A 26,570-nucleotide genomic window follows, 5' to 3' on the forward strand; every position below is an offset into this window, starting at 1 on the left:
TGTTGAGCTGTTTTATCAGATGGTAAGAAGGGTTTATTAAAGTCACAAGGTATATTTGTGGTTCTGTTTCTCCTTTCAGTTATATGAGTTTTGCTTCACATATTTTGCATCTCTGTTTTTCGATGCAAACACATTTTGAATTGCTATGTCTTCTTGGTTGATTGACACTTACAGAATGTCCCTCTCAGTCTGATCATTGTCTTTGCTCTGGTCTCCTTTATCTTATATTGATATAGCCTCTCTTATTATTTTTTATGGATGTTTACATGGTAGATCTTTATCTTTTTACTTTCAGCTTACCTATTTTATTATTATTATTTTTTTAATATTTGCGGTGAGATTCCTATACACAGCATATAGACGAGTCATGCTTTTTCATCCACTCTGCAAATTCTGTCTTTTAATTGCTGTATTTAGACCATTATACTTAATGCAATTTTTGATATGCTGTAACTTAAATCTGCATTTTCCAGTTGTTTTCTGCTTCTCCCTGTGTTCTATTTATCTTGTTTTATGTTTCCCCGCCTTCCTATGGGTTACTTGAACATTTTTTAGAATTCCATTTTGACTGTCCACTTTGAATGTATCTTTTCATAGCTTTTTTAGTGGTTTCTCTACATCAATTATCACTGTCTAGTGGTGCCCTCATTTTACCAGTTTAAGTGAAATGAAGCATAGAAACAATACATCCCTTGAGATCCCTTTGCCTTCTGCTTTTTGTAATTTAATTACTTAAATATTTCTTCTACATATATTTAAAACCATATCAGACAGTGTTGTAAATTTTTACTCAACTATCAAACAGAAGTTAGGAAACAAGAGGAGAAGGAAAATATGTTATATTATCCATAGTTTTGCTTGTTGTGCTCTTTGTGTCTTCCTGATTTCCAACATTCCTTCTTGTATTGTTTCCTTTCTGTTTAGAGAACTTTCTTTAAGCATTTTTTAGGGTAGGTATGCTGATGACAAATTCTCTTATGTTTCCTTAATCTGAAAATGTCTTCATTTCCCCTTCATTCCTTAAGGATATTTTCTCGGGATATAAGATTTGAGGTTGACAGTTCTTTCCTTTCTGCACTTAAAATGTTGTTCCATTTTCTCCTGGCCTCCATGCTTTCCAGTGAGAAATCTACTGGGATTCAAGTTGTGTTTCCACTATAGGCTCAGTGTTATTTATCTTGCCACATTCAAAACATGTTCCTGGTTTTCAGTTTTCAGAAGTTTGACTGTGATATATCTTGGTGTGAATTTCCTTGGCTTTATTCTGTTTAGAGAATTGCTCAGCTTCTTGACTATGTAAACTTGCTGATTTTAGCAAATTTGGGAAGTTTTCAGCCATTGTTTCTTCGGGTACATTTTCAGCCTCTCATTGTTTCTTCCCCCTCCCAGGACTCTGATGACAACAATATAATGGCTTTATTAGAATCCCACAGGTCCAAAGCCTCTGCTGATTTTTCTGAAGTCTGTTTTTTTGTCTTTTGTCCAGTTTGAGGAATTTCTATTGTTCTGTCTTCACAGTCATTGATCCGCCCCACCCATGTCACCTTCATTCTACTGATGATCTGATCTATCAAGCCGTTTCTGTGGACGTGTTTTAATTTGTTGAGTGTATTTTTCAGTTGTAAAGTTTCCATTTGATTCTTCTTTATATCTTCTATTTCCTTGCTGAGACTTTCAATTATTCCATTTGTTTCAAGTTTATTCATATGTATGTTAATTTATTTTAATAATAGCTGCTTTAAATCATTGTCAGATAGATAATTCTAACATTTTTGCCATGTCTGTATTGGCATCTATTGTTTGTCTTTCTTCATTAAGTGTGATATCTTTCTGATTCTTAGTATGAGGAATTATTTTCTACTGAAAGCTGAACATTTTTGGTATTATATTATGAAACTCTGGGTATTATGTAAACTTTTTCTTTTAGCTGGCTTTCTGTTACATCACTCCAGCATGGGAGAAGAGGTGAGCAAACCCTCATTACTTCCAGGTTTGGGAAAATGTTCTGGGGCCCCATTCAATGGGGGGCTCTTTCTCCTGCTGGGAGTGGGTAGGAGTTCTGATTTCCCACGAGGCCTCCATAGATACTCCCTGGTGGGAGAGGTAGGAGTGTCTCCTTGTTGATTCAACTGTGCCCTACACTGACTCCAGGAGGACAGGCAGCTCATTACCACACGGCAATGATGAAAGTCCTCTCTCTGCACTAGGCCCGCTCTGTGTTACCCCTGTGGGATGAGGAGGAGCATCTCTTCACTGCTGGATGGGGAGTGGAAATCCAGACACCCACAAGGTCTCTACTGACACCACAGGGAGAGGCTGTTACCACCTGACCTTCCTCCCATTGAGAGGTGGGGTCTAGGTACCCCCCTGTACCCAGAGCTGACACTAGTGCTCCTTGTCACTGACAGATACCTTGGAAACAATAATGTGTCATGTTTAAAGTTATGTTTGAAAGAACCATGAGCCTCTGTCTGGTCACTCAGGTCACCCCCCTGTGGAGCCCTCAGCCACCAAGTAAGAGGTCTGAATGCCCTGAGACTGCCCTGCTACAAGAAAGCCCAGGTCCTGTGGGGAGGTCTCATGTAGGTCCTCCAGCCAAATCCAGCTTCAACTGCACATATGTGAGCAAAGTCACCTCCAGAGGATTCCAACCCTAGTTGTCCAGTCAGGCCCAGCCAGTGAGTCTTCTCTGCTGAGGCCCCAACATCATAGAGCAAAAAGGAACCATCCCCATTATGTCCTGTCTGAATCTCTATCCCTGTGACCATGAGCAAAATTAAGTGGTGGTTTTATGCCACTATTTGAAGAGAATTAAAAAAAAATTTTTTTTCTTGTTTGTTTGTTTTGCATAGTAACAGCAACAAGAATAATGCTCTCATAGACAACTCAAAATGTACAAAAGTATGTATATTAAAATCTGAGTTTCCTTCCTTCCTTCTTCACAGCCTTCCAGTTTCTACCTCTGGAAGTAACATGGTTAAATTTCCCATATTCTTCTAGATTTATTAATTAAACATTCATATAGCACCAACTCTGTAACAGGCATTTTTCTAAGGGCTTCACAACATTGGCTTTGATAATAAGTTCTTAGAGATGGCACCAAGTGCACAGGCAACAAAATATATTGACAAACTGGATTCATGACTTAAAAATATATATATACATAAAAAGATACTATCAACAGATTAAAAGGAAACCCACAAACTGTGAGAAAATTTTTGCAAATCATATACCTGATAAGGGATTATAATCCAGAAAATGTGTAGGACTCCTAAAACTCAACAAAAAACAAACAACTCAATTCAAAAATGGACAAAGTATTTGAATAGAAATTTCTCCAATATGAATATTCAAATGGCCACTCTCTTGCACAAGTGATTTAAAGAGCCTTGGTGCTCAGCAAGTTCTGCTTCCAGTCATTCTCTATCCACTGATGGTTGGCTGGTGACAGATAGCCACCCACACAATGAAACAAACACATGGCACAGAAAAGGAAGATGGTAAGGAAAATTTACAATTTATAGAGGTTATTTTAAAATTTGTGAATTTCAGTATTTTCTAGTCTTCAATAATTGATAATTTTTATAACAAAGGATTAGTGAATAAATACACTTAAATGTTATGTCCGGTATTGAATCCAATTCCCTAATAATAGCTTGCGAATAATCAAGGGCAAATTCCTAAACAACACATGGTGAACGAAGTGGAAACATATGTGGATCCTTGGAGACTTAAGCAGTCTTGGAAGATGTCAAGAAAGTAGTGACAGTTCTGCTGGGCTTCAAAATAGGCAGAAAGAGACAGGATTCTGTCATGGAATCGTAGCACGGATTTTATCATTTATGCATTGGTTATTTTACGTTGCTTTAGTTTGTCGTCACCTAGAGTGCCAAAGGCTCTATTTCTCATTTCTTTCCTGCTCCTCTCCTTTACCTTCCTTCATCCATCGAGAGGATGGTCCACCAGCAGCTCAGTCCATGCCTGTTAACCAACCACATCCATAAACTCTAGTCCTTGGTCTATACCAATTAAAGTTCCCTGAGTAATTCATAAGCAGCACCACCACTGAACTTAGTTATTCTGTGTCCTTCTAGCTCCACAAAAAGATATGGTGGAGAATGTTCCTAAACACAGGGCAGACGAGGAGGTCCCATCCATTGCCAAGGTAAGAGAGACTTTCTTTGCCTAAGATAGAAATGTTATTTTCTTGGTTCCTTTCTTTTTCAATTTCTGATATACAAACCTAATCATACACATTATACACTACCTAATCATGACTACCTAAGACTGTTTACTTGGGCAGTAGAGGAGGAGAATCTTACAATTGACACCTGACTCAAGAGTGCATGCAAAATTGGTGATGTCAGGTTAAAAATTGTATGTGAGGGGGCCTTTTCTACAGTAGGAATTTTTCCTCTTTGGATTAAGGCTTTTGTAATTGTCAACCAAAATGGTCCTGACAGGTACATTCTCCAAGAAGAGCTCCTACCTTTTCCGCAGGTGTCCTCTCCTCTAGCTTGTGAGGGCCTTGACCTGACCACTCTTTTCCATCTGGTTTCTAGTCACCCAGTCCAGGGAACAAAAGACCTGTGCAAACAGTACACAGTGTGATCTGGTCCTCAGACTCTTTTCTTTTCTGTAACTGCAGGTGGCATCAAGAAAAAGAGAAAATGGTATGTATTGTAGATTCAGTCACTTGCTGATGAAAAAAATATAAGAATTGCGGGGCTTACTTGCTGGCTTTTGTCTGAAGAGCCACCCTGACCCCAGCCATCTGTTGGGAATGATGGTTGTGGCTGAGTCAAATAAGTTGATTTTCCAGGTAACAAAATTTCACCATGTTTCTACAATCCCTGGAATAGACGTGTAGTGACAGAGGGATGGAGGGCCTAGGTGATCCTCAGTGAGAGTCCTGGGGTGAGGGTCACAGGCTGTGGCTATGGAGGGGTCCCCCAAGAGGAGAGGGGACTTTCCTCTGCCACTGCAGGGTCCAGAGAAGGAGGAGGGGTTTGTAGAGACTGAGTTGTGGTGAGGAAGGAATGAGCAGGGAAGGTGCACACTCAGTGCTGGTGCAGCCACAGCTGATTCTCAGCCAGGCCTTCACACAGGATGCACAGGAGTTGCTCAGGTCATTAGTCAGCCAGATATTGGGGTCACACACTTCATTCATTAATCCACCAAAGCACCAGCTCAGACAGCTACTTCCCAGTTAGGTCACATTAACTGCTCATCGAGGATTGTTCAGCTGACTGGAAGCTAGTTCTTGGCAGAACTGTCATGTGACAGTTGGTTTGGAATATCCAAGGTTCTGAGACAGTTTGGGAACCAAACAGACACTGGTCGCTCAGGGTGGTCATGTTATCATCAGAAAGGCTTATCAGGAGGCAGGTCACAGTGTGAAAATGTTGGGGAAGGTTGGACACAAGTTCAACGTCCCCTTTTCCTTCTGAGGGGCTTCAATTCAGGTAAATTGCTTCATATTTGGGTCAGGGATTGAAATGTGGAGGCAGGCGGCTGGGTCGTGTATTCAAGCCCCATTTTTTGTTTGGTTTGGACACATTATCCAGGGCATCAACTTTCTCTCCACAGAAACCTTTGATCAGGATGTTTTGAGAAAGAGAATGAAGGGAACTCTTGGTTCAGGCATCTGGGCTGCCATCTAGTGGTCTCAGGTTTTCAGGGATTTCTGTACCCAGGGAACCAACTACAGTCCTGCCCCAGAGCTTTCACTCTTCAGTGTTTTGACTCTGGACAAGTTACTTAACTTCCCTAAATTGAATTGCCCTCATCTGTAAACTGTGTGTTGTGTCATCAGTTCTGCACCTCACACAGGGCTACAGTGGGGATCACAGGAGATGAAAACAGACATTCTCCGTGAGCTGTGGGCGTCCTTCCCATGTAAAGGATGGAGAATAAGCTTCCGTCCTCCCCTGTCCTGTAGCCATCCAAGTATCCTCCCTGTAGTCAACCACTAGCATGTATAGCTTATTCTTTAGACAGTTAATAACAGAAATTTTATTGAACATTTATAATGAATCAGTAATTTGTCTTAAAGCTTTGCTTAGTTTTTAACGATGTTAGCCCTAAAATATAATACTAATAAATAGGCCCTTCAAGTTTTCATATGACAGTGCAGAGAACTGAGACACACAGCAGTTACATAACCGTCCCAGGGTCATGTGACATCTGAGTGAGATTTGAACCCAGGTCAACAGGCACCAGCACCAGCTCACAGTCACTGTGATCTGCTGCTTGTTTGTGTTGTCTCATCTAAACAAAGATATTTTCCCATGCAATTTCCCTATCGTCTTCTGCCACCGAGATGTCAAAAGCTCTCTCTAGTGTGAATTCACATCCCAGGATCTTACCTTATGGACACAAAGAGAAAAATGGTACCTCGTTTAAGGAGATAGACCGCCGAAATCCAGCAGTGGGTCAGAACAACAGGCATCTTGTCCTACCCCAGGGGGCACCACACAAGGGAGTCCACTGAAGGTGGAAATTCAATCCCGAAGTTGATTTAAGAATAATTGTAATTTTTTCCATGCCCCATATTTAAGACAAAACTATAAAAATTCTAAGTCATATCCTTCTTTATTCACGTGGGGAAACTTTAACTTACCAAGTCAATCAGTAGTGCTTCAACTACAGAAGTAAAGATGCGTTTATAGTTCAAGTTTGGTTCACATTTAATGGTAAACCATGTCTCAAACTAATACTTAGAGATTAGCCAATTGTTGGGCATTGGCTGAAATAGCTCTCTCTTGGAAATACTGCTGCCATATTATTCTTTAATTAATAGACTTTATCATTTAAAACAGTTTTAGATTAACAACAACAAAAAAATTGAGCAGATAATAGAGAAACTATTCATATACTTCCTCCCACCCAGCAATTCCCCGTTATTAACATCTTACAGTAGTGTGGTGCAAGTTACAATTAATGAACTGATCTTTATACATTACTATTAACTAAATTCCTTAGTTTACACTAAGATTCATTCTTTCTGTTGTACATTTCTACACTATACATTCAAATATATCCTGTCTTGTACCCACCCTTACAGTGTCATATGGAATAGTGTGACTATCCTGACTGTCCCCTGTGCTTCACCTGTTAATCCCTCTCCCCTTTCCCTGGCACCCCTGGTACCCCCTGATCTTTTTGCTCTCTCTATAGTTGGCCTTTCTATAGCACGTCCTATAGTTTGAATCATAGAGTACATCGCTGTTTCAGACTGACTTCTTTCACTTAGGCATATACATTTAAGATTATTCCATGTCTTTCAGTGGCTTGATAGCTCAATTATTTTTATCACTGGATAATATTCCATTGTGTGCATGTACCAAATATTTGCTTAATTGTTTGTTTTTGTAAATCTGTTCACCTACTGAAGGACATTTCGGTTGTTTCTAGTTTTTGGAGATTATGAATAACGCTGCCATAGACATTTCTGTAAAGTTTTTTGGTTTGAACATTTTTTTTTGAAGGGTTTTTTGTTTGTTTAATACATCTGAAAAGAATGCAGATACAAAGAATTGAGACATGAGAAAGCACTGGTTCAACACTAATGAATCTACAGGAATCAGGATTTGGGGAAGGTGGAGAAGATTACCGAAACATTTTTAAAAATTGGAAACTGCAACCAAAATAAGCTGATAAAATCCCTATTAACACTTATGACGAGTCTTTATAAGACTCTCTCCATGATTTTTATTAAAGTTGAGAGCCTCAAGTGGCTGCTCTAGGGTTCTTCATATGCAAAACAGAAATAAGGGGATTCCCCTAACTGGTCCCCATGTTGTTAAATGTTCTCCCCCTCTGCCCCAGCTTCTTCATGAAGCAGGTCTCCATCCTCATAACTTGAAAGAGGATGTGAATCACTCCATAAACATCTGTCTTCCAGCACCACCCCTCATATTTCCTCCATACACCAGGTCTTCAGCTGTGTTCTAGGAACACCATATCATACACTATTAAGCTGCACATCTATGCTAAGCATATAAGACAATGACTGACAGGGAAAAAAATGTTTAATTACGTACTCAATCCATTTGGTGTATTTCAAAAGGTGCAATACTTTTCTTCATTTATCAGTGAAAGAAGTTAGAAACTAACTTCAAAAAAAATCAGCAAATGGCAAACAAATTTCGTTGCAAGTCACAGTCACATATATAGTGCATCCTAGAAAAGAGGAGGGGCAAGACAGGTTCCACCCACTTTCACGAGTTTCATCAAATACTGGACCTACTCAAGGGTGGAGAGAAAAGGCAACTTTCAAAAAGGAGTATGTTATTAAATGAGGCATTTACTATACTCCTTCCTAAGAGTACCAGGTGGGGAACATGTTTTCTACACTAGATCTAGGAAGTGGAATGTGGAATCAATCCGTCCTCCTCCCCTTAAGGGCTGTCCAATGGTTAATGAATTAAAAAAAAATGACTAAATAAAAAAAAAAAACCCACACACACTACCCCCCCCCAAAAAAAAGAAAAAAAAAAACAAGACAAAAACAAAAAAAAACCTAGATGTCCCAGATTACTCTCCTGAGCGGAACCCAGGAGCAGCTTCAACAACCCAAATTAGTCTGTTACAGAGTCGTCACAAGCATGCCTTGCTTTTAAACAAAAAAAAAAACTTTTTTGAAACGACAAAACAAAAACTAGTACTGATCACTTTTCTGACAACACACAATTACTCAAAATTAACTAGTACTGAAAGGGGGAAGGGGCCATACCCACAGGCCTTGTCTCACATGAGTGCATGTGGGTAGGTGCAGGGCATTTGTTATTGCAAAAACGAGTTTTAACTTTTAATCTTTAGTTTGATTTAAACATTGCTTTTAGTATGATGCCGACACCAGCTGTGCAGAAGGGGCTCTGGAGAGATGTTCATAGCAGCACACACCTGCGGCTCTTCTTCGCTTCTGGAGGCTCCAGGGCAGCCAATATTGCTCCATCAAATACATTCTTTAGGCCTTTCTGCGTGAGTGCAGAACACTCCACATACTTGACAGCCTTCAGGTCACGGGCCAGCTTTTCAGCAGTCTCTGGAGTGATAGGCTTCTGTTTGTTCTTGGCAAGTTTCTCAATAGTAGAGGGGTCATCTCTGAGATCAATTTGGGTCCCAACAAGCAAGAAAGGAGTCTTTGGACAGTGGTGAGTTATCTCAGGCACCCACTTTTCTTTCACATTTTCGAATGAGGATGGAGAGACCACTGAAAAACAGACTAGAAATACATCTGTTTGTGGATAACTCAGCAGTCGTAATCTGTCATAATCCTCTTGCCCTGCAGTATCAAAAAGTCCAAGAGTATATGGCTCTCCACCAATCATAACTGTGACAGCATAGTTGTCAAAAACAGTTGGTACATACTCAGATGGAAATTTATTTGTTGTGTAGGATATCAGGAGACATGTTTTACCAACGGCACCATCACCCACAACAACGCACTTAATTGTCTGCATTGCTGAAACAGTTTTTTATCCACTTTAAATATTTCAGATTCGATGACGACCTCAGTTCCTCCGCCGGGGCGTTGGCAGCAATGCGCGGGGTCTCCTCCTGAACATATTTTTTTCAAATCTACTGAGTAAATACTTAGGGACAAGACTGCTGGGTGTTATATAAAGACTACGTTTTGGTTTGTAAGAATTTATTGGAAGTCAACAGTGAAATGATCTGGGCCTGGTGTTTTCTTTGCTGGGAGATTACTATTTATTTATTCCATATTGTTAATAGAATTAGGCATCTTCAGATGATCTGTTTTTCCTTGTGTGTTTGTAGTTTGTGTCCTTCAAATAATTTGTCCAATTCATATAAATTATCAAATTTGGGGGCAGAGTTTTTCTAAATAGTTCATTGTTACACTCTTCATGCCCACAAGATCAGTAGTAATGACCCTCTTCATTTCTGCTCTTTGTAATTTGTGTCATTTCTTTTTTTTCATGATTAGGCTGGCTAGAGTTTTATCAAGTTTATTGATCACAATGAACCAGCTTTGGTTTGGTTGGTTTTCCCTATTGATTTTCTGTATTCATTGTCATTGATATCTCTATTTTTTTTTAGTATTTCTTTTCTCCTGCTTGCTCTCCATTACATTAATCTCTTTGTCTACTTCCTTAATGTGGAAACTTAATATATTGATTTTCGGTTTCTTATTTTCTAATATGTTGCATTCGATGCTGTAAACTTCCATCTTGAGCTCTGCCTTCCCAATTTTGTGAATTGATTGTCATTTCACTCAGTTCAAAATGTTTCTTTTTAATCTCTCTTGAGACTTCTTTGATCTATGCATTATTTGTAAGTGTACTGTTTAATCTCCAAATAATTTTGGATTTTCCAACTATGTTTTTTTTGTTGATATCTAGTTAAATTCCATAGTAGTGTTAGAAGATATTTTGTACGATTTCTATTTTTTTTATATATGGTGAGGTGTGTTCTGTGCACCAGAATGTGGTTTATCCTGGTGAAAGTTTCATGTGAGCAGGAGAAGATTGTGTGTTCTGCTGCTATTGGATGAAGTACTCAGTAAATGTCAATTAGATCTGTTTGATTGATGGTGCTCTTCAGTTAAACTATATCCTTACTGAGTCTCTGTGAGCTCAGCCTTGTGGTCCTAATGCTGATGCTGTGAACTGTTAAACTTCACTCATCTCACTGAACAGGCAGCTCTCAGCAATGGGAACATTAGTCACCATGTAAAGCAGCTCCAACATCTGTGTATATGTTTAATATTGCAAGAGCCTGCAAAATCCCAAATATGGTACATTGTTATAAGGTGAGCTCAGTGGACACATGGCCCAGGATAGCTATCAGTGTATTTAATCCCAGACTTTGGTCCAGTCAATAGTGTGAAAATTACATAGAAAATCCAGATGATTCTGTCATTTCACAGATTCTGAGACCTGAGAGGCACCACCTGGGCATCCTGCTCAACCTCCGTCAGTGCTGGGTTTATTCCTCAGGATCTGACCCAAAGCAAATAAAAACTGAGTTGGTATTTTAGTGGTATTTCATAGCGTTGCCACCACAGCCCTAGAAATGCTCAAATCCTGCAATCTACAAAAACTAGGAAGAAAGGAAAATAAGAAATCAAAGTACAACTTTGTATGAGCCTGATACCCATCACCTCTTTTGCAAGCCCTTGTGTAACTGTGTTGGAGAGCATCAGCACACTCAGTCAATACACACCTGTCACAGTAAAGGAAGACTGGAAAGAGAAAGGCCACAGGATAAAGTGCATCTTATTTTAATGGTAGGATTTCAGATCGTGAAATCTTCCATAATTGATTATCTTTATGACAAAGTATTAAGCAATAATTATAATAGAATATTTTGCATAGAATCGAATCCAGTCACTTAATAAAATATTGTAAATAATTAAAATAAAAACTCATATAGAACAATGATAATTGCAGTGGTAGATATATATATCTTTGGAGGATGAAATTGTCTTGGGGGATGAGAAGAAGATAGCAGGATTTCACAATAGGTAAGAGGAGTAATGGAAATGTGTAACTGAGTCATTGCATGTAGTTCAGGGTCATTTGTAGACTACTTCATGTTGCATTAGGTTGTCTTTTGCTACAAAGCTAAATACTCTCATTCTCATTTCTTTTCTGCTCTTTTCATTTGTTTCTCCTTTTTCCATGGAGCATGATGGCCCAGGACTAGTTCAATCCATGCTTTTTAAACAACTACATCCATACATCTATACATTATACCTTATACTATATATATTATAATATACATTATTTTATATTATACATTATACTACATTATTTTAATATACATTATAGAATTATAATACCTTATATACATTTCCCCAAGTAAAGCAAAGCTCCATGAGTATTTCATGAGCAACACCACCACTGAAGGACTGTTACTCTGTGTCCTCCTAGCATCCTGAGATGACCAGTCCGAGGAGCTTCCTACCGGCAGGGCAGATGAAGAGGCTCCATCTAATGACAGAGGAAGGTCATCTGTGATAGAAATGTTGCCTTCTTGGATTTTTTTCTTTTTCGATTAAGTTCAAATTTGAAAATATGCCAGTGTACACTAATTATGTTAGAATGCATATCTTTTGGAATAGGAGGGGAGACTCTGTTATGGACTTAATATTTACATCCTACAAATTTATATGTTGAAGCCCTAAACTCTCAGGTGATGGTATTAGGAGGTGGGTCCTGTGGGAGGTAATTAGGATTAGATGAGGTTATGAGGATGGAGCCCCCATGATGGGTTGATATCTTTATAAGAAGAGGAAAAGAATAGAACTTCCTCTCTCCTCACCATGTGAGGAAACAGAGACAACGAGATGATGTGCAAGCCTTGAAGAGGCCTCACCAGACACCCAATCTGCTGGCATCTTGATCTTTGACATCCTACCTTCCAGAACTATGAAAAATAAATGTCTGTAGTTTGAGCCACCCAGTCCATGATATTTGGTTATAGCAGTCTGAACTGACTTAGGCAGACTCTTACAATCAGATGCATGACTCAAGAGGACATTTAAAAATGTCCATTTTAAAATGGCAGCATCAAGTTATAAACCGTATGGAAGAGGGACTTATCCTTAGCAGCAATTTCTCTTTGGATTAATAATTTTGTAATTGTCAACCAAAATGGACTTGAGAGTTGCAGCCCATAGGAAAAGCTTGTACTTTTCCATAGGTGTCCTATATGCTTTCTCCTGGGGCCTGTGGCTTGACCGCTGCTTTCTCTCTGGAATTCTACATTCACTAAGAAGACACAAGATCTGAGAAACCCTGCAAAGTATTATCTGATCCTCACAGTGTTTTCTTTTCTATAATTGTAGGTGATCTCAATAATGAGTGAAAATGGTCTGTATTCTGGAACACTCATGTGTTGAGGAAAAATCCAGATGAACAGAAAGGTGGGGCTTTCTTGCTGGCTTTAGTCTGGAGAGCCTCCCTGATTCCAGCCTCCTGCTGGGAATGAGGATCGGGAGTGTGGTGTAAGGAACTCTGTTTCCAGGTAAAGAACTATGGCAACTTTCTACAGCCCCTGGAACAGCTGTGTTCCCTTCACAGTGTGTGGATTTGTGTGCACGGGGCTTTAGGGATGTCTCTGTGTGAGTCTGTGTGGTGTGATTGTGAATGTGTGTGGGAGTATATGTGACTGAGAGTGTGAGTTTCCCCATGGATACATCCCACTTACACGGCACTATTGTGTCACCTTGCGCAAAGAAAATCCCATGGCCACTGTATGCTTTAAGTACATCAACTTGTTCATCACTCACCACAACCATATCTACGGGTGTGTTTACTATTCCTACTTCTCAGAAAATGAGGTGCAGAGATGAATGACCCAAGCTCTTGAGCTCCTGCGTGAAAGAGTCTAACTGTGAATACAGGGCTGTGGCCCCAGGGTTGAAGCTCTGAACTACTTTATGTCCTTCATCACTCAGCAGTGGGATCATTAGTCGCAGTGCAAGGGTGTTCCAGCATCCATCTATATTCCTGGAATTACTTGGGCATACAGAGGTCCCAATCACTGTCGTTCATTATAAGGTAGCCTCTATAGTCACATCACACAGGCCATCTATCGGTGTCTATTACCACAGATTTTGCCATAGTCATTAGCAGAAAAAGCATGTAGAAAACCCACATGCTTCTGGTCAGAAATAGATTCTGAGAGGTCTGGACACCATGTAGAACAACCTCATCAACCTCTGTTGGTGTTGCGGTCATTCCTCAGCATCTAGGCCAGAATAGGTAAGAATCGAGGAGATATTTCAGTGGTATTTTATAAGGTTATAACAACCTGGACTAGAAATATTCAAATTCTGTGAGCTATACCCCCTGGGAAGATTGAGAAATAAGAACTGACAGCACTGCTTGGTAATTACCCTGGTGCCCATCACTCATTGTAACTGTCTTGTACAGTATGTCAGAGAGCATCAGCACTCAGCCCAGGCTCCCCGGTAATGAACTAGCCCTCTCCTGGCTGGCTGTTGTGAGCGTGGACAGCTGCTGACCAATGAACACTGACACATTAGCTTAGAGAAGCAAGACCGGAAGTGAAAATATCCCATGAGTTAATAATGGTTAATTGAAATGGTAGGATATCAGTACTTTCAACATTTCTAAAATTGGTTATCTTTATGATAAAGGCTTAGTGAATAAACAAAATAGAGTGTTTTGCCTGGAATTAAATCCAGTCCCCCAATGTAAGGTTGCTTTTAATCAATTGCAAAATCTTGTACAACTGAGGAGAAATGCGGCATACATGGATCCATGGAGGCGGAGATGGTTTGGAGGACGTGAAGAAGATAGTAATAGTTTAGCTGGATTTAAATATGGGAAAGAGGGGTGATGAGACTGTCATTTAACTGTAGCGTGTATTTAATAACATTTGTAAATGGAACACTTCACCTTTGTTTATGCTGCCATTAGCTCCAAAGCTGAGGATTCTGAGTCTCGTTCCTCTCATTTTCCTCCTCTTTTCTGTGCTTCTTCTACCAAGGAGGATGGCCCAGCAGCAGCTCAGTCCATGCTTCTTAACCAACCATATCCATAGACTCTAGTTCCGTGTCCACATCAAACAAGGCTCGCTGAGCAATTCCTGAGCAACACCACCCATGACTGACAGTTACTCTGTGTCCTTCTCACTCCCCATGAGGGCCTGTGGAAGGAGCTTTCTCAAGAGAGGTCCGAGGAAGGGACCCTGTCTAATGCCAAGGTAAGGTTGCCCGTCTTTGTCTGAAATAGATATGGTGGCGTGTTGGTTTATTTCACTTTCAATTGAATTTTCATATATGAAAATCTGACAACGTACATGACAGATATGTGTAATTTCCTTGGTGGGGGGAGTTGTGAACTGTGAGTCTCTTATCAACTGATACCTGATTCAAGAGGGCGTTCACAAATGGCAGCATCAGTTGATAAACCGTGTGGTAGGGACTTTTCCTCAGTGGAAATTTTCATTCCTTGAATTAAGAATTTTGCAGTTGGAAGCCAATATAGACCTACATGATAGATCATCCTGGAAAAGCCCATGCCTTTTCCACTGGTGTGCTCTATACCTCCTTTGGGGTCTTTGCCTAGATGACAGTTTCCCATCTGGTTTTCTAAAGTCACCAAGAGAACAATTCCCATTGACTTGAATCCTGGTATTGACCAGGTCGAGGACAGAGTCTTTTTGGGGATTTTTACATAAATCAAAACTTTTTTTTTTTTTTGTGAAGAAGATCGGCCCTGAGCTAACATCTGCCAATCCTCCTCTTTTTGCTGGGGAAGACTGGTCCTGGGCTAACATCCATGCCCATCTTCCTCCACTTTATATGGGACGCCACCACAGCATGGCCTGACAAGCGGTGCGGCGGTGCGCGCCCGCGATCCGAAACTGCGAACCACGGGCTGCCACAGTGGAGTGCACGCACTTAACCGCTACACCACCGGGCTGGCCCCAAATCAAAACTTATATATTACAGATGTTTTAAAAATATTTTATATGAAATAAAATAACTATATATAAAAGCACCAAACCATGGGAGGACTTAATAAATGATTATAAGGCAGTCCCCCTAGTGACCACCCTCAATGTCATTCCCTGTCTCATATAACACTCTCTCAGTCTTAGTTGTACAGGTGACTGCAAATTTAGTACTTTATACGTCCTTATGTTAATGTCCTTCTAGGCACTTCATTTTGTGAAGTTTGTCAATTCCTCTGGAAGGAATCATGAGAACAATACTATTTATTGTATTATATAAAGTATGACACTGAAAGGTTATTGCTTTGTAATATGTAAGTTTATGTTGTTATTCATGCATCCTTATCACCCCTATTACATTTAATATATAATCATTATTTTAAAGGAAAATGCTTTATGTTATTTTTAACTGCACTCCCCCCTTTGTTTCTTGCACGAGGGATCCCATTGTTTCTTGCACCAGGGATCCCACATTTCGATCTTGCACTGAGCCTACGAAGTTCATATTCAGCCCTTCAGATGGTTAGAAACTCCCAGCCTTCCCACACGACAGCCCTAGTGAGAGGACCAAGGAGAGGGGCCAGCAGTGGAGCCTTGTGTCAACCTCACAGAGGCCTCAGGTTGACCTCAGGAGCTGAGAGGGGCCAAGCTCTGCTGTGACCTGACTTTCTGATGGGTCCTTGTGAGGCTAATCGCGCCAAGTGTTACATAGACCCATGGCCAGTGGGCATGTCGTGGCAGGGCCCATCTAGCAGTGGGGAGGAGCCCATGCCTGCATCGACTTCCCTCATTGTAGCCATGGAACGCATGATGGAGGGCAGGGAGAGGTGGTAACTGCAGAATGTGACATTTAAACCTGAAATGCATGTGGAATCCAGCATTTGACTAGATTATTTTTTCTATTTCAAGCACAGATAAAATGAGATAAAAATTAAGTGACATTCATTGGAAAATGAAGAAAGTAATGTTTGCATAGTTAGTTTTGTGGCAGGTGCAGTCTACATTAATACAACAGTGTTTCTAGTTGTGCTCCTCGGCACCATGGAGTCCTGTGGGAGGCAGGGTATGCCAGGGGAGTGGGGTGCAGAGAGACGTTTTTTAAATAATATTTTAATTAACAAAGTTATATAGTCAGGAAAGATGTAAAATGAACATTTAACTCTCCTCTACCCTACAGATACTTTGTGTCTACCATAAACATTTACTTGGGTACAATTTCATAAATTCTCAGGGCATACTCAAGGATATCTCTACACATCATTAAAAAACAAGCCAACTGGGTATTTTATGATAGAGTTATTCAGATGGCTCTGTTCACTTAGCAACGCATCTTCGACAGCTTCCCAAATCCCTACATTTGGGAGGTCCTCACTGGGATGTTTACTTGTTGATTGAGCCAAAACTGGGAAAAAAAAAATCCAAATGTCCATCCACTGATGAGGAAATAACAAAATATGGCACATCCATACAGGGGAATACTACTCCTCAAGGGAGAGGGACAAAATGTTGATAAATGCTGCAACATAAATGAATCTCAAAAATATATGGTTGGTAGAATAAGCAAGACACAAAAAACTGCACAATGTATGATTCAATTTATATTAAATATTTAGGAAAGGCAAATTTATGGAAACAGAAATGAGGTAAGTGGTTGCCTGGAGCTGGATGTGGAACATGAATTGACTGCAAACAGGTACGGTCGAAACTAGTTGGGGTGATGGAAATATTCTAATATTGGATTATGATGATATGTAATTTGTTAGCCTATAAAAACTCACCTAAAATAAGTGAGAATTATATCTTATTAAAATGTATCTCAGAGAAGCTGTAAAAATAACTAGCAACGTGTATAGGGTTGGTGAGTATGTGAAATAAGTTTGGGAATATATTGATTTGAGCTGAAGCTGGGTGATGGGTAACGTAGGTTCATTACTCTATTTCTTCTATTTAGTGTATATTTGAAATTTCCTATAATTATAATAAAAAAGGCTCTGCTGAGTCTTGTGTAGGATGGAGAAGGTGCTTGGCTTGATTTGCTCTAAGGTAAATGACAATTTAGTTGGAAGGATGAGACATATACAAAAATAACTACAGGACAGGCTAGAGAAGCCTACTGAAAAGTCTTTGACAACAGAAAGAAGGGGAAATAAAAGGTTTCATGGTGGAGATGAAGTTTGAGTTGCATCTTGGTAGGAGGATGGCTTTGATGTCAGCCTGGGGGAAGATCTATGTGGAAGGACAGAGGGTAGAAATTTGAGGGCATCTGTGAGGCTTTATTTACTGTGAAGGTGACATTTGTACAAATACAGGGAGGGAGTGAGGGCATAACCCGTGTTGAGAATGCACTTCTGGTGGGGGAGGCAGCAAGAGAAGAAATGGGACAAGTCAGGTGACTGTTACACTAATTCAGGCAATGGTGATGGAGGCTCAGGACCAGAGTGGTTACAGTTGTGAAAGGTGGTTACGAAATGGAGTCACTCATGTCAAGGGCACCTAAAATGGAGCTGGGGAGCCATTAGGGACATGGGGCTTATGCACGTCTCTCCCAGATGGAATGTACACTTTGGAACAGTGCTTCACCGCTATCATTCTGACCTTCATCCAAGAAATATGTTTACTCCCATAGATAAGAACTTTCTGCGTTAGAGATGGCCTTAGCAACCAATCATGTATAGCCAAGAAGTCACAGGTGTTGCCAGCACCAATCACAAATCTTGCAAAACCATCTATGTAATTTATCTCTTTTTGACTTTATAAACCCATACCTGTTTTGTTCTCCTTGGAGCACATTTCAGTTTCTACTTGAATCTGTGTCTCCCGATTTGCAATTCCTAAGACCCCAAATAAACCTTTTGCTTTTCTGGCACTTTATGCCTCTCATTCTTTGACACAGTGGAGGTAGTGAGGAAGGTTCAGACACTGGACACATTTCAAAGGTAGAACTGACAGGTTTTGCTGACAGTGTGGATGTGGGACGTGATAGAAAGAGGCATCGAGGATGACTCTAAGATTATTGTCCTGATGGAAAGGATAGAGTTTCTGTGAACAGAAATGGGAAGAATACAGGTGAGGTAGTTTTGGGCAGGAGTATCAGAAATTCAGCCTTGGTAATGCTCAGATAGATTATCTATTAGACCGCCATGTGGAAAGAATAAGTAAGAAGATCATTATCTGGAGTGGAGGCTCAAGATAGATATTTCAATATCGTCAGTGCTTAGAAGGCATTTAAAGCCTTCAGACTGCCTGACACCACCGAGGAGGTGTGCATGGAGGGGAGAGCCTAAGATCCAGGACCCAGCCATGGGGCCCTCAAATGTGAGAGCTCAGAGAGAGAGGAGCCCCCTGCAGAGGGGACAGACAGGGAGTGGCTAGTGAGGCAGGGGGACCAGGAGAGGGCGGTGCCCTGGGAGCCAGTGAGGAAGAGCGACAAGAAAGAGAGAGTGATCCACTCATTGCACAAGAGGTGGCCTGGGACTTGGCCACTGGACTGAGGGACAGGAGGTCATTGTGAGCTTTTTGAGGGCAGTTTCAGTGGAATTTGCAGGATCAAGCTTAATTGGCCCAGGTGTAGGGGATAGTGGACGCTCTGACTTAGAGCCAGTGAGCATAGATAGCTCTTTGAGGACTTTCATTGTAAACTGGCAGGAGGGAATTGAGGTGATGGCTGGAGAGAAAGGAGAGTGTACAGAAGGTTTTATAAGAGGGAAACATAAAAACATGACTGTGTGCTGGTGGGACAATTCAGTACAGAGGAAAGAGTGGACAATGGTTCTGTATCAGGAAGAGGAACCCTGTGTATGGGGTGAGGGCATTGACAGACTGGTGTTCTTGAGTAGCTGGGATAAAATTTCTTCAGTATTGGTTTATAGTTAAAATATTTTTAGAATAAAATTTATAAAAACAACGAAGTGTATTCTAAATGTTAAAAAAAACTGTAAAACAAAAGATAACATTTTATTGGAAATGCCTCATTTAATGGGCTGGATGGTGGTGGCGTTAATTGTGACAGGATTAAAAGGATTATCAAATTTTGTCTGTGTGGGCTACCGCAGGATGTCTGTAAGACTATCCACACCTGTGTGACCCTTGGACTGTAGAACAGAGTGTGGACACCACTTGACTGTAAGGAGAAAATTTCATTCGTTTTCAAGGAAATCGGGGGCAGCCTGGTAGCGTAGTGGTTAAGTGAGCGTGCTCCACTTCAGCGGCCTGGGATTCACAGGTTCAGATCCCGGGCGCACACCGACACACCGCGTGTCAAGCCAGTGGCATCCCATATAAAGTAGAGGAAGATGGGCACGGATGTTAGCCCAGGGCCAATCTTCCTTGGCAAAAAGAGGAGGATTGGCAACAGATTTAGCTCAGGGCTAATTTTCCTCACCAAAAAAAAAAAAATAATAATCAAGAAAATCAACTGCTAGTCCCAAGGGAGGGCCAGAAAAATTGGCATCTTGCCAAACAATAGGGTACATCCTACAAATGACACTATACAGGTATTGTGGAAATCTAATTATTACCTTGATTCATGAATAATGACTATAGTTTATTCAGTGTCCCAGATGTAAGACAAGCCCTAAAATTGGATGCCGACTGGGTGGCCTAGTGGTTAAGTTCTCATGCTCTGCTTTGGCGGCCTGGGGTTCGTGGTCTGGATCCCAGGTGCAGACCTACACCACTCACCAAGCTATGCTGTGGTGGCGTCCCACATACAAAATAGAGAAAGATGGGCACAGATGTTAGCTCAGGGACAGTCTTCCTCAAGCAAAAATAGGAAGATTGGCAACAGATGCTAGCTCAGGGTCAATCTTCCTCACCAAAAAAAAAAAAAAAAAACCCTAAAACTGACAACCCATATTCTTTTTTAATTTCATTTGTACAAATTTCAACTTAGTAAGTCAGTCAGCAGTGCTACAAACACGTCAGTAAAAATGCATTCACAACTCAAGCTTGGTTCACATTTTATAGTAAACAATGTTTCAAGCTAATGTGTGGACTTGAGCTAGCTGTTGAACGTGAGCTGATAACTGAGAGAACTCCATGAAACAGAGTGCCAGGGTTTTTTAAATTAGTAGACTTTGTTATTTACAAGTTCAGAATAACATAAAAAATGGACAGAAAATACAGTAAGTTCCCATAATGCCCCTCTCCCTGAGACAGTGCCCCTAACTATTAACATCTTACATTGGGATGGCATATTTCTTACAATTAGTGAACCAATATTGATATACTATTATCAACTAAAACTCAAGTTTACAATAAGGAGCACTCATTGTGTGGTACAGTTCTACAGGTTTGTATTATGCATAATGTCATTTATTGCCATGACAGTATCATATTGCATTGAATCATTGCTCCAAAAATTCCATTCGTCACCTGTTCTTCTCTCTCCCTTTCCTCTGAATCCTTGGAAACCACCGAACTTTTTACTGTCTCTATAGTTTGCCTTTTCCAGAATATTCTGTAGTTGGAACAATTGAGTGTGTAGCTTTTGCAGACTGACTTCTTTCATTTAGCAATATACATTTAAAATTCTTTCATATTTTCATAATTTGATGACAAAATTATTTTTATTACTGAACAGTATTCCATTGAATGGATAAAATAAAGTTTGTGTCATGAGCTCAGCTGACCTGGGAGAGAGAGTTGAGCATCAGGTGTCATAGTAGCCAATTAAAACAGCAGGGCAAAATGAAAGAGTTAAGCCTTTCATCACTTACCATGATGGCACAAGGAAGAGCTTAAACTGGAGAAAGTGCCGCTCCCCCTGTTCCCTTTGTCCGATGGAATGTCACATCATTCGGGGGTCAGGTGGACCAGTGCAGATTGGAGTCGTCTCTCTGCAGAGGGGACCCTAAGAAAAGGCTCTGGCAGTTTTATGGACCCTGGGGTCAGGGGAGGGCAGGAGGGAAGGACTGGGAGTGGGAGGGTACTAGGTACTGACTCAGAGAGTGGGGACAGTGTCTGCAAGCTTCCCTCTCCTCCCTCCGTAAGGCGGCCTTGGCAGAGGAGCCTGAAGAGAACCTTGGCCCGAGGCCTCAACAAAGAGACCCAGGAATGCAGGTGCCTGGGCCAGGAATGCAAATATGAGAAGAGCATAGCTGGCCAGAGGGGCCTGAGCACTTGACTGCAGCCCCTTCAGAGACTGCAGTGCACTGGCCCTGCACCCAGTCTGGGGTGGGGAGGACAGCTCCCCTGTGAGACCCGCCCGGTAAAGGCTTTGTGCTTGCCCGTGGTGGGTCCTGAGAAATCACACACAGGTTTTTAACCAGTAGCCAGACTCCTCAGTTTGTTTATCCATCCACCTTTTGAAGGGATCTCTGTTGTTTCCAGTTTTTGATGATTGTGATAAAGCTGCTATGAGCATTCATGTAAATTTCCTTCTATTCACTACTTTTGCTGCATCCCACAAGTTATATTTTCATTTCATCTACTTAAAATTATTTTTAAATTTCTATTTAGACCTCTTCTTTAATGTCTTATGTGGAAGTGTGTTGTTTAATCTCCAAATATTTGGGGACATTTAACCAACCACGTCCATGTACTCCATCCTCTTGACCAAGTGCCGCAGAGCTCCCTGAGTAATTCACGAACAGCATCACCACGCCTGACAGTTACTCTGCATCCTCCCAGCCTCCCGGAGGACCTATTGGAGGAGCTTCCTGGTGCAGGAGAGATGAAGGGGCCTTATCTAATGTCAATGTAAGATCATGTTCCATTGCCTGAAATAGAGACTTTGTTTCTTCATTTCCTCTTTATTAATTAAGTTCAGTCGTGAAAACATGACAGTGTACATTATAGACGCTAATACTGTCTTCTAGGGGTGGTGGAAGAGGAGATCCTTCCCAACTGGTGTCTGATCCCAGAGGGCACCTGCAGGGGCAGCGCCAGATCGGCCGCTGTGTGGGGGGCCTTTCCTCAGGAGCAGTGTTTCCTCCTGGGATTGAGAATCCTCTAGTTACTAATCTAAAGGCTAGAGAGCCATGTCGCCCAGGAAAAGCTCATGCATTTCCCAAGCGTGCACGCTAAGCTTGCTTTGAGGGCCTTGAGTTGACCACTGTTTCTATCTGGTTTTCAACAGCCACCAAGAGAACCAAAACCAAAAAAAAATGTGCAAACAGTCCTCACCTTGATCTGCTCCTCACACTGCTCACTTGTGTAATTGAGACCGTCTCAAGAGCAAGAGGAAACTGTGAAAATTCTGAACGACCTCACTGGCTGAGGAAGACATTTAGATGATAAGAAAGGTGGGTGTCCTGGCTGCTTTCAGTCTGGAAACCCAAGATGATTCCAGGTTCCTGATGGGAATGAGAATTGAGGTTTTGGTGGGAAAAAAAATGATTTTCCAGATTAAAAAATATATGGCCATGTTTGTACAGTACCTGGAAGTAACTCTGCTCCCTTTAGGTGGTGCAGGGCTGTGTGCATGAGGGTTATGGTGTCTTGTGTTATTCTATGTGGTGTGATTGTGAATGTGTGGGTGTGAGTTGTGTTTGTGAGTCTGTGTGTTCCCCCAGGAGTCATTTTCCATTCACACAGTGCAGATGTCATTGTCAACCGTTTGAAATAAATTCCCTCCCAACTGCACACTTTATATGCATTGACTCAACAACCCACCCAACTTCACCTGGAGTTTTGTTTATCCTTCCTCTTATCAGATGGAGATTCCAAAGTGCCTACACTGATGGCCTAAGCTCTCGAGTTCCTAAGTGGAGGAGCCAACATGTGGACCAGGCGCGTCTCCCCAAGTCTAACGCTCTGAACTACTGACCTGCATGTATCACTCAGACACAGCACCTTTATTCACCGTGCAAGGTCAAGACTGTGGGGAGGACAAGCCGCACTCCCTGCGCTTCACATGGAGCATGAAGATCATGACCTCCAGGGAGCCCAACGAGATGATGAGGGGGATCCACCAGGTGCGGGACACAAACAGCTGTGGGGGCAGCTGTGCAAGAAGTCCATGTGCCGAGTGTGCACAGTGCGCCCAGGTGAGAGCACTTTGTGCCGTGGAGGGTGGAGGTGTGCAAGCTGTGGGGGTGTTCACTCGACAGGGTTCAAATGAGGAGGCTGGCTGCCACCTCCATGGCCTTCAAAAGCAGTGGGTCCAAAATAGCCATTGAGCTTTAGGGACTGCCAGGAATCACCTCCGACACAAGAGGAGAGGCTGCCGCCCTAACTGCACATTGGCCCGTCCTCCCCCACCTGGTGAAGCTTCAGAGACTGGAAGGTTTCTCCTGGCACTTCTCCCCTCCCCCACTCTTCTCCATCTCTTCTCCCTGTTTGTGGGGGAGGGGAGGGGATTATTGTAAATTCCTGAACTTGGTTCTTCCAAACCTTATAGTAAAATCGATGCTCCAGAAACATGTATCACAGATATTCTGCTGTTTTGCATCCTCCCTGCACAGAATCGGCGCTGTACACACTCCAGTTTGAGAAGCGTGTGGTAATGTAGTACTCAGAGTTCATCAGGAAATCTAAATGGAAAAATGACTTAAGAGAATTATCACAGTAAATCCAAATAGGAACAAATGATTAAAATCAGTTCTAAATGGATAAAGCTCGGATCTGTACTACAGGGTAGATGTGCAGAAACTGTGTGTGACCTTCATACACGAGTAACATTACCTGGCATTTTTAAAAGGACCAATGGGACTTTTTTTTTTTTTGGCCTGTGTTAATTAGGGCTAAATAGGATAAGGAAATCCCATGATCAGGCTGTGTTGGGTGTCAGAAAGGACTGTGGTCACCCAAAGCAGCTTAGGGGGTGATTTCACTGCGTGGCTGAGTTTCCTGACTGTATAATGAAGGAGTCCGACTGTCCACTGTGATTCCTTCTCCTTTTTATAACTGGGGCACAGAGTGGTCACTCTAAGAGGCCTGACCAAGGCTTGGGCTGTTCGGCCAGCCTGAGGTTCCCAGGGGTGCTTGGCTGTGAGCTAGTGTCCCTGGTGGTCCAGAGGGAGGATTCATGGCAAGAGACAGCAGCCCGGAGGGATGGAGGGGAGGGCGAGAAAGGTGGCTTTTAAAAGGCAAATTCCAGGTTCCCAGGTGCCTGTATGACATTTTAGACGGTGAGTTTATGGTTTCAGAAACCATCATGGAGTTCCCACGGGCTTCCTCAGAAGCCTGAGGATTATCCAGGAAGTCCCCGGCCACCACATGTGGGGCCCGCCACACTGTGTGCACAGTCTTCTAACCTGCAGTGACCCTGCTCACTGGTGATCATAGCCGGGGATGGGCCTAGAGTCTAAGCAGTCAGAGAGGATTCTCCTTCACCCACGGGAGCAGGGCCAGGGGAAGCAAGTGAGGGCTGGGGGCAGGGCTGGAGTCTTGTCGTTCCCACTGAACTTCTCCACTTTTGATTTTCTTTATGCTTAACACCTGATGAGTCATCAACCAGTGTTGCTCCTCTTAAATTCCCACCCATGGCTCTCATCATCTCCAGGGCAGATCCCAGTTCCTGAGTTGACTTTCAGGACCCTCAGGGACCTGGCCCCCAAAGACTCTCTCACATTCCACATTGTACTTTACAATACACACATCAAATCTTCACTTTGCCCATTTCTCACATATACCACCACACCTCAGTGCCTTTGCACGTGCAGTTTCCTCTCTGGGAAGCCCATATGCTGGGCATTTATTAGTGCCCAGATTCATTGGACTCTTTGAGATGAATTTCATGGTAGATCCTGCCATGAAGAGTTCCAGGTCCAAGTAGGAAGATGAGACAGGGGTTTAACTATCTAGAGTGCAGAGTCACCTGTCCACAGGTATAGAAGAAAGGCACACACAGTACAGCACATGCTTATCTGCTGTTGCAGGTGCCAGGGGCAGCTTTTGAAGGAGGGAGCATCTAGCAGGACCCTAGTGCATGAGTCCGTCCACTAAGGAAATGGCATTCCAGGAAAAGAAAACATTCAGGCAGAAGGAAGCCAGAGTGATGGAACAGACTGGACAGAGGTGGGAATGAGGCTGGGGGGTGGGGAGTTGGACGAGCATCCCTGTTTCTAGGACAATGCCCCCCTGGCATATTTTGCTCTGAGTCTTCAAACTTAAACATCCCACAGCTCAGGACCTGGAGAGCAGTCTGCTCTGATGACTAAACATTCTGTTAATGGGAACTTCTCTTTCTCTCCTGTGAACCTCAGGCCTTGGCTGGCTGTGCCAGTGGCTGCCTCTCACCTCCCTCATGAGTCCAAGCTCAATTCCACAGAAAAGAGTTTGTTTTTGTTCTAAAGAACAGGGGATCCGCTGGAGGGTCCAGTGGGGTGGGACATGACCTGACTCCATTGGATAAGATGTCTTGGGACTGTGTGTGCACTGTGGGCTCTGGGTGGGAGAGGGGAAGCTAGGAGCCCATGGAGGAGGAGGCCACTGTGGTCATCCTCACAAGAGGTGACCTAGTGTGGACTGGGCTCTGACAGGGAAGAGGAGGGGAGGGGGGCAGAGAAGGGAAAGGAAGAAACACACTCATTCTCCTCTGTACCTCACTCGACTGAAGTTCCATGGGGATCAGCCTGTCTCCTTGGGAGATGGTCCGCCCTTCGGGGGATGACTTTAGTGGGCTGCAGACAGTCCTAGGTTCTAAGCTCTTTTTATGACCTTGGGCAAGTCCCTTGTCCCGTTGGAGCCTCAGATTTTCACTCTAAGTGAGTCTGGCTGTGGCCCCCTCACAGCGGTGCTGTGCTAGAGGAGCTTCCGCAGGTGGAGTGCTGGGCTGGGTGCCTGGCACCCGGTCACTGTGAGACGCTGCTGCTAGAGCTGTGCTCGGTTAGTGCTGTCCCTGGAGCCCCACCCAGCATGGCCCGGGATCACAGACATCCTATACATGCTCCTTAGTCTCCACAGTGGAGTCAAAGCTGCCTCAGTCTCCTACATGACTCCATCCTCAGATTAAACGTGGGGCGCCTTCATCCACATCTACATCCTCTGACTTTTCTGTTCCTTTCCTGGATTCTCTTCCGTGGAACAATCCATGATGAGTGTTGGAAGATGATGAAGACTGAACCCAGGTCCCCACAAAGACCCTGATTGGTCAGAGTCTCAAGGAAACACAGGTCAGAGAATACAAGATTCCCCAGTGTGCATGACGGCCCAGGATCCATCCCCCA

The 26,570-nt window shown here is 42.4% G+C and overlaps 1 protein-coding gene and 1 long non-coding RNA gene across 3 annotated transcripts; one reads left to right on the top strand and one right to left on the bottom strand.

Annotated features, from left to right (window-relative positions):
* Nucleotides 1-8,015: 8,015 nt before the first annotated feature.
* On the bottom strand, nucleotides 8,016-9,548 carry LOC131398341 (cell division control protein 42 homolog). Its single transcript, XM_058531781.1, has one exon. The coding sequence runs from the start codon at nucleotides 9,465-9,467 to the stop codon at nucleotides 8,892-8,894; it is 576 nt and encodes a 191-aa protein (XP_058387764.1). The 5' UTR covers nucleotides 9,468-9,548; the 3' UTR covers nucleotides 8,016-8,891.
* A 3,203-nt stretch (nucleotides 9,549-12,751) lies between these two features.
* Nucleotides 12,752-23,258, top strand: LOC131398665 (uncharacterized). 2 transcript variants are annotated; one of them, XR_009216952.1, is made up of 3 exons: nucleotides 12,752-12,999; nucleotides 14,491-14,706; nucleotides 23,115-23,258. It is a non-coding gene; the product is annotated as an uncharacterized LOC131398665 (long non-coding RNA). The 2 variants fall into 2 exon arrangements; XR_009216953.1 differs by lacking the exon at nucleotides 23,115-23,258 and adding an exon at nucleotides 22,538-22,691.
* The last annotated feature ends 3,312 nt before the right edge of the window (nucleotides 23,259-26,570 follow it).

The sequence above is a fragment of the Diceros bicornis genome, chromosome 35, assembly GCF_020826845.1.
Source record: "Diceros bicornis minor isolate mBicDic1 chromosome 35, mDicBic1.mat.cur, whole genome shotgun sequence".
Classification (NCBI taxonomy): domain Eukaryota; kingdom Metazoa; phylum Chordata; class Mammalia; order Perissodactyla; family Rhinocerotidae; genus Diceros; species Diceros bicornis.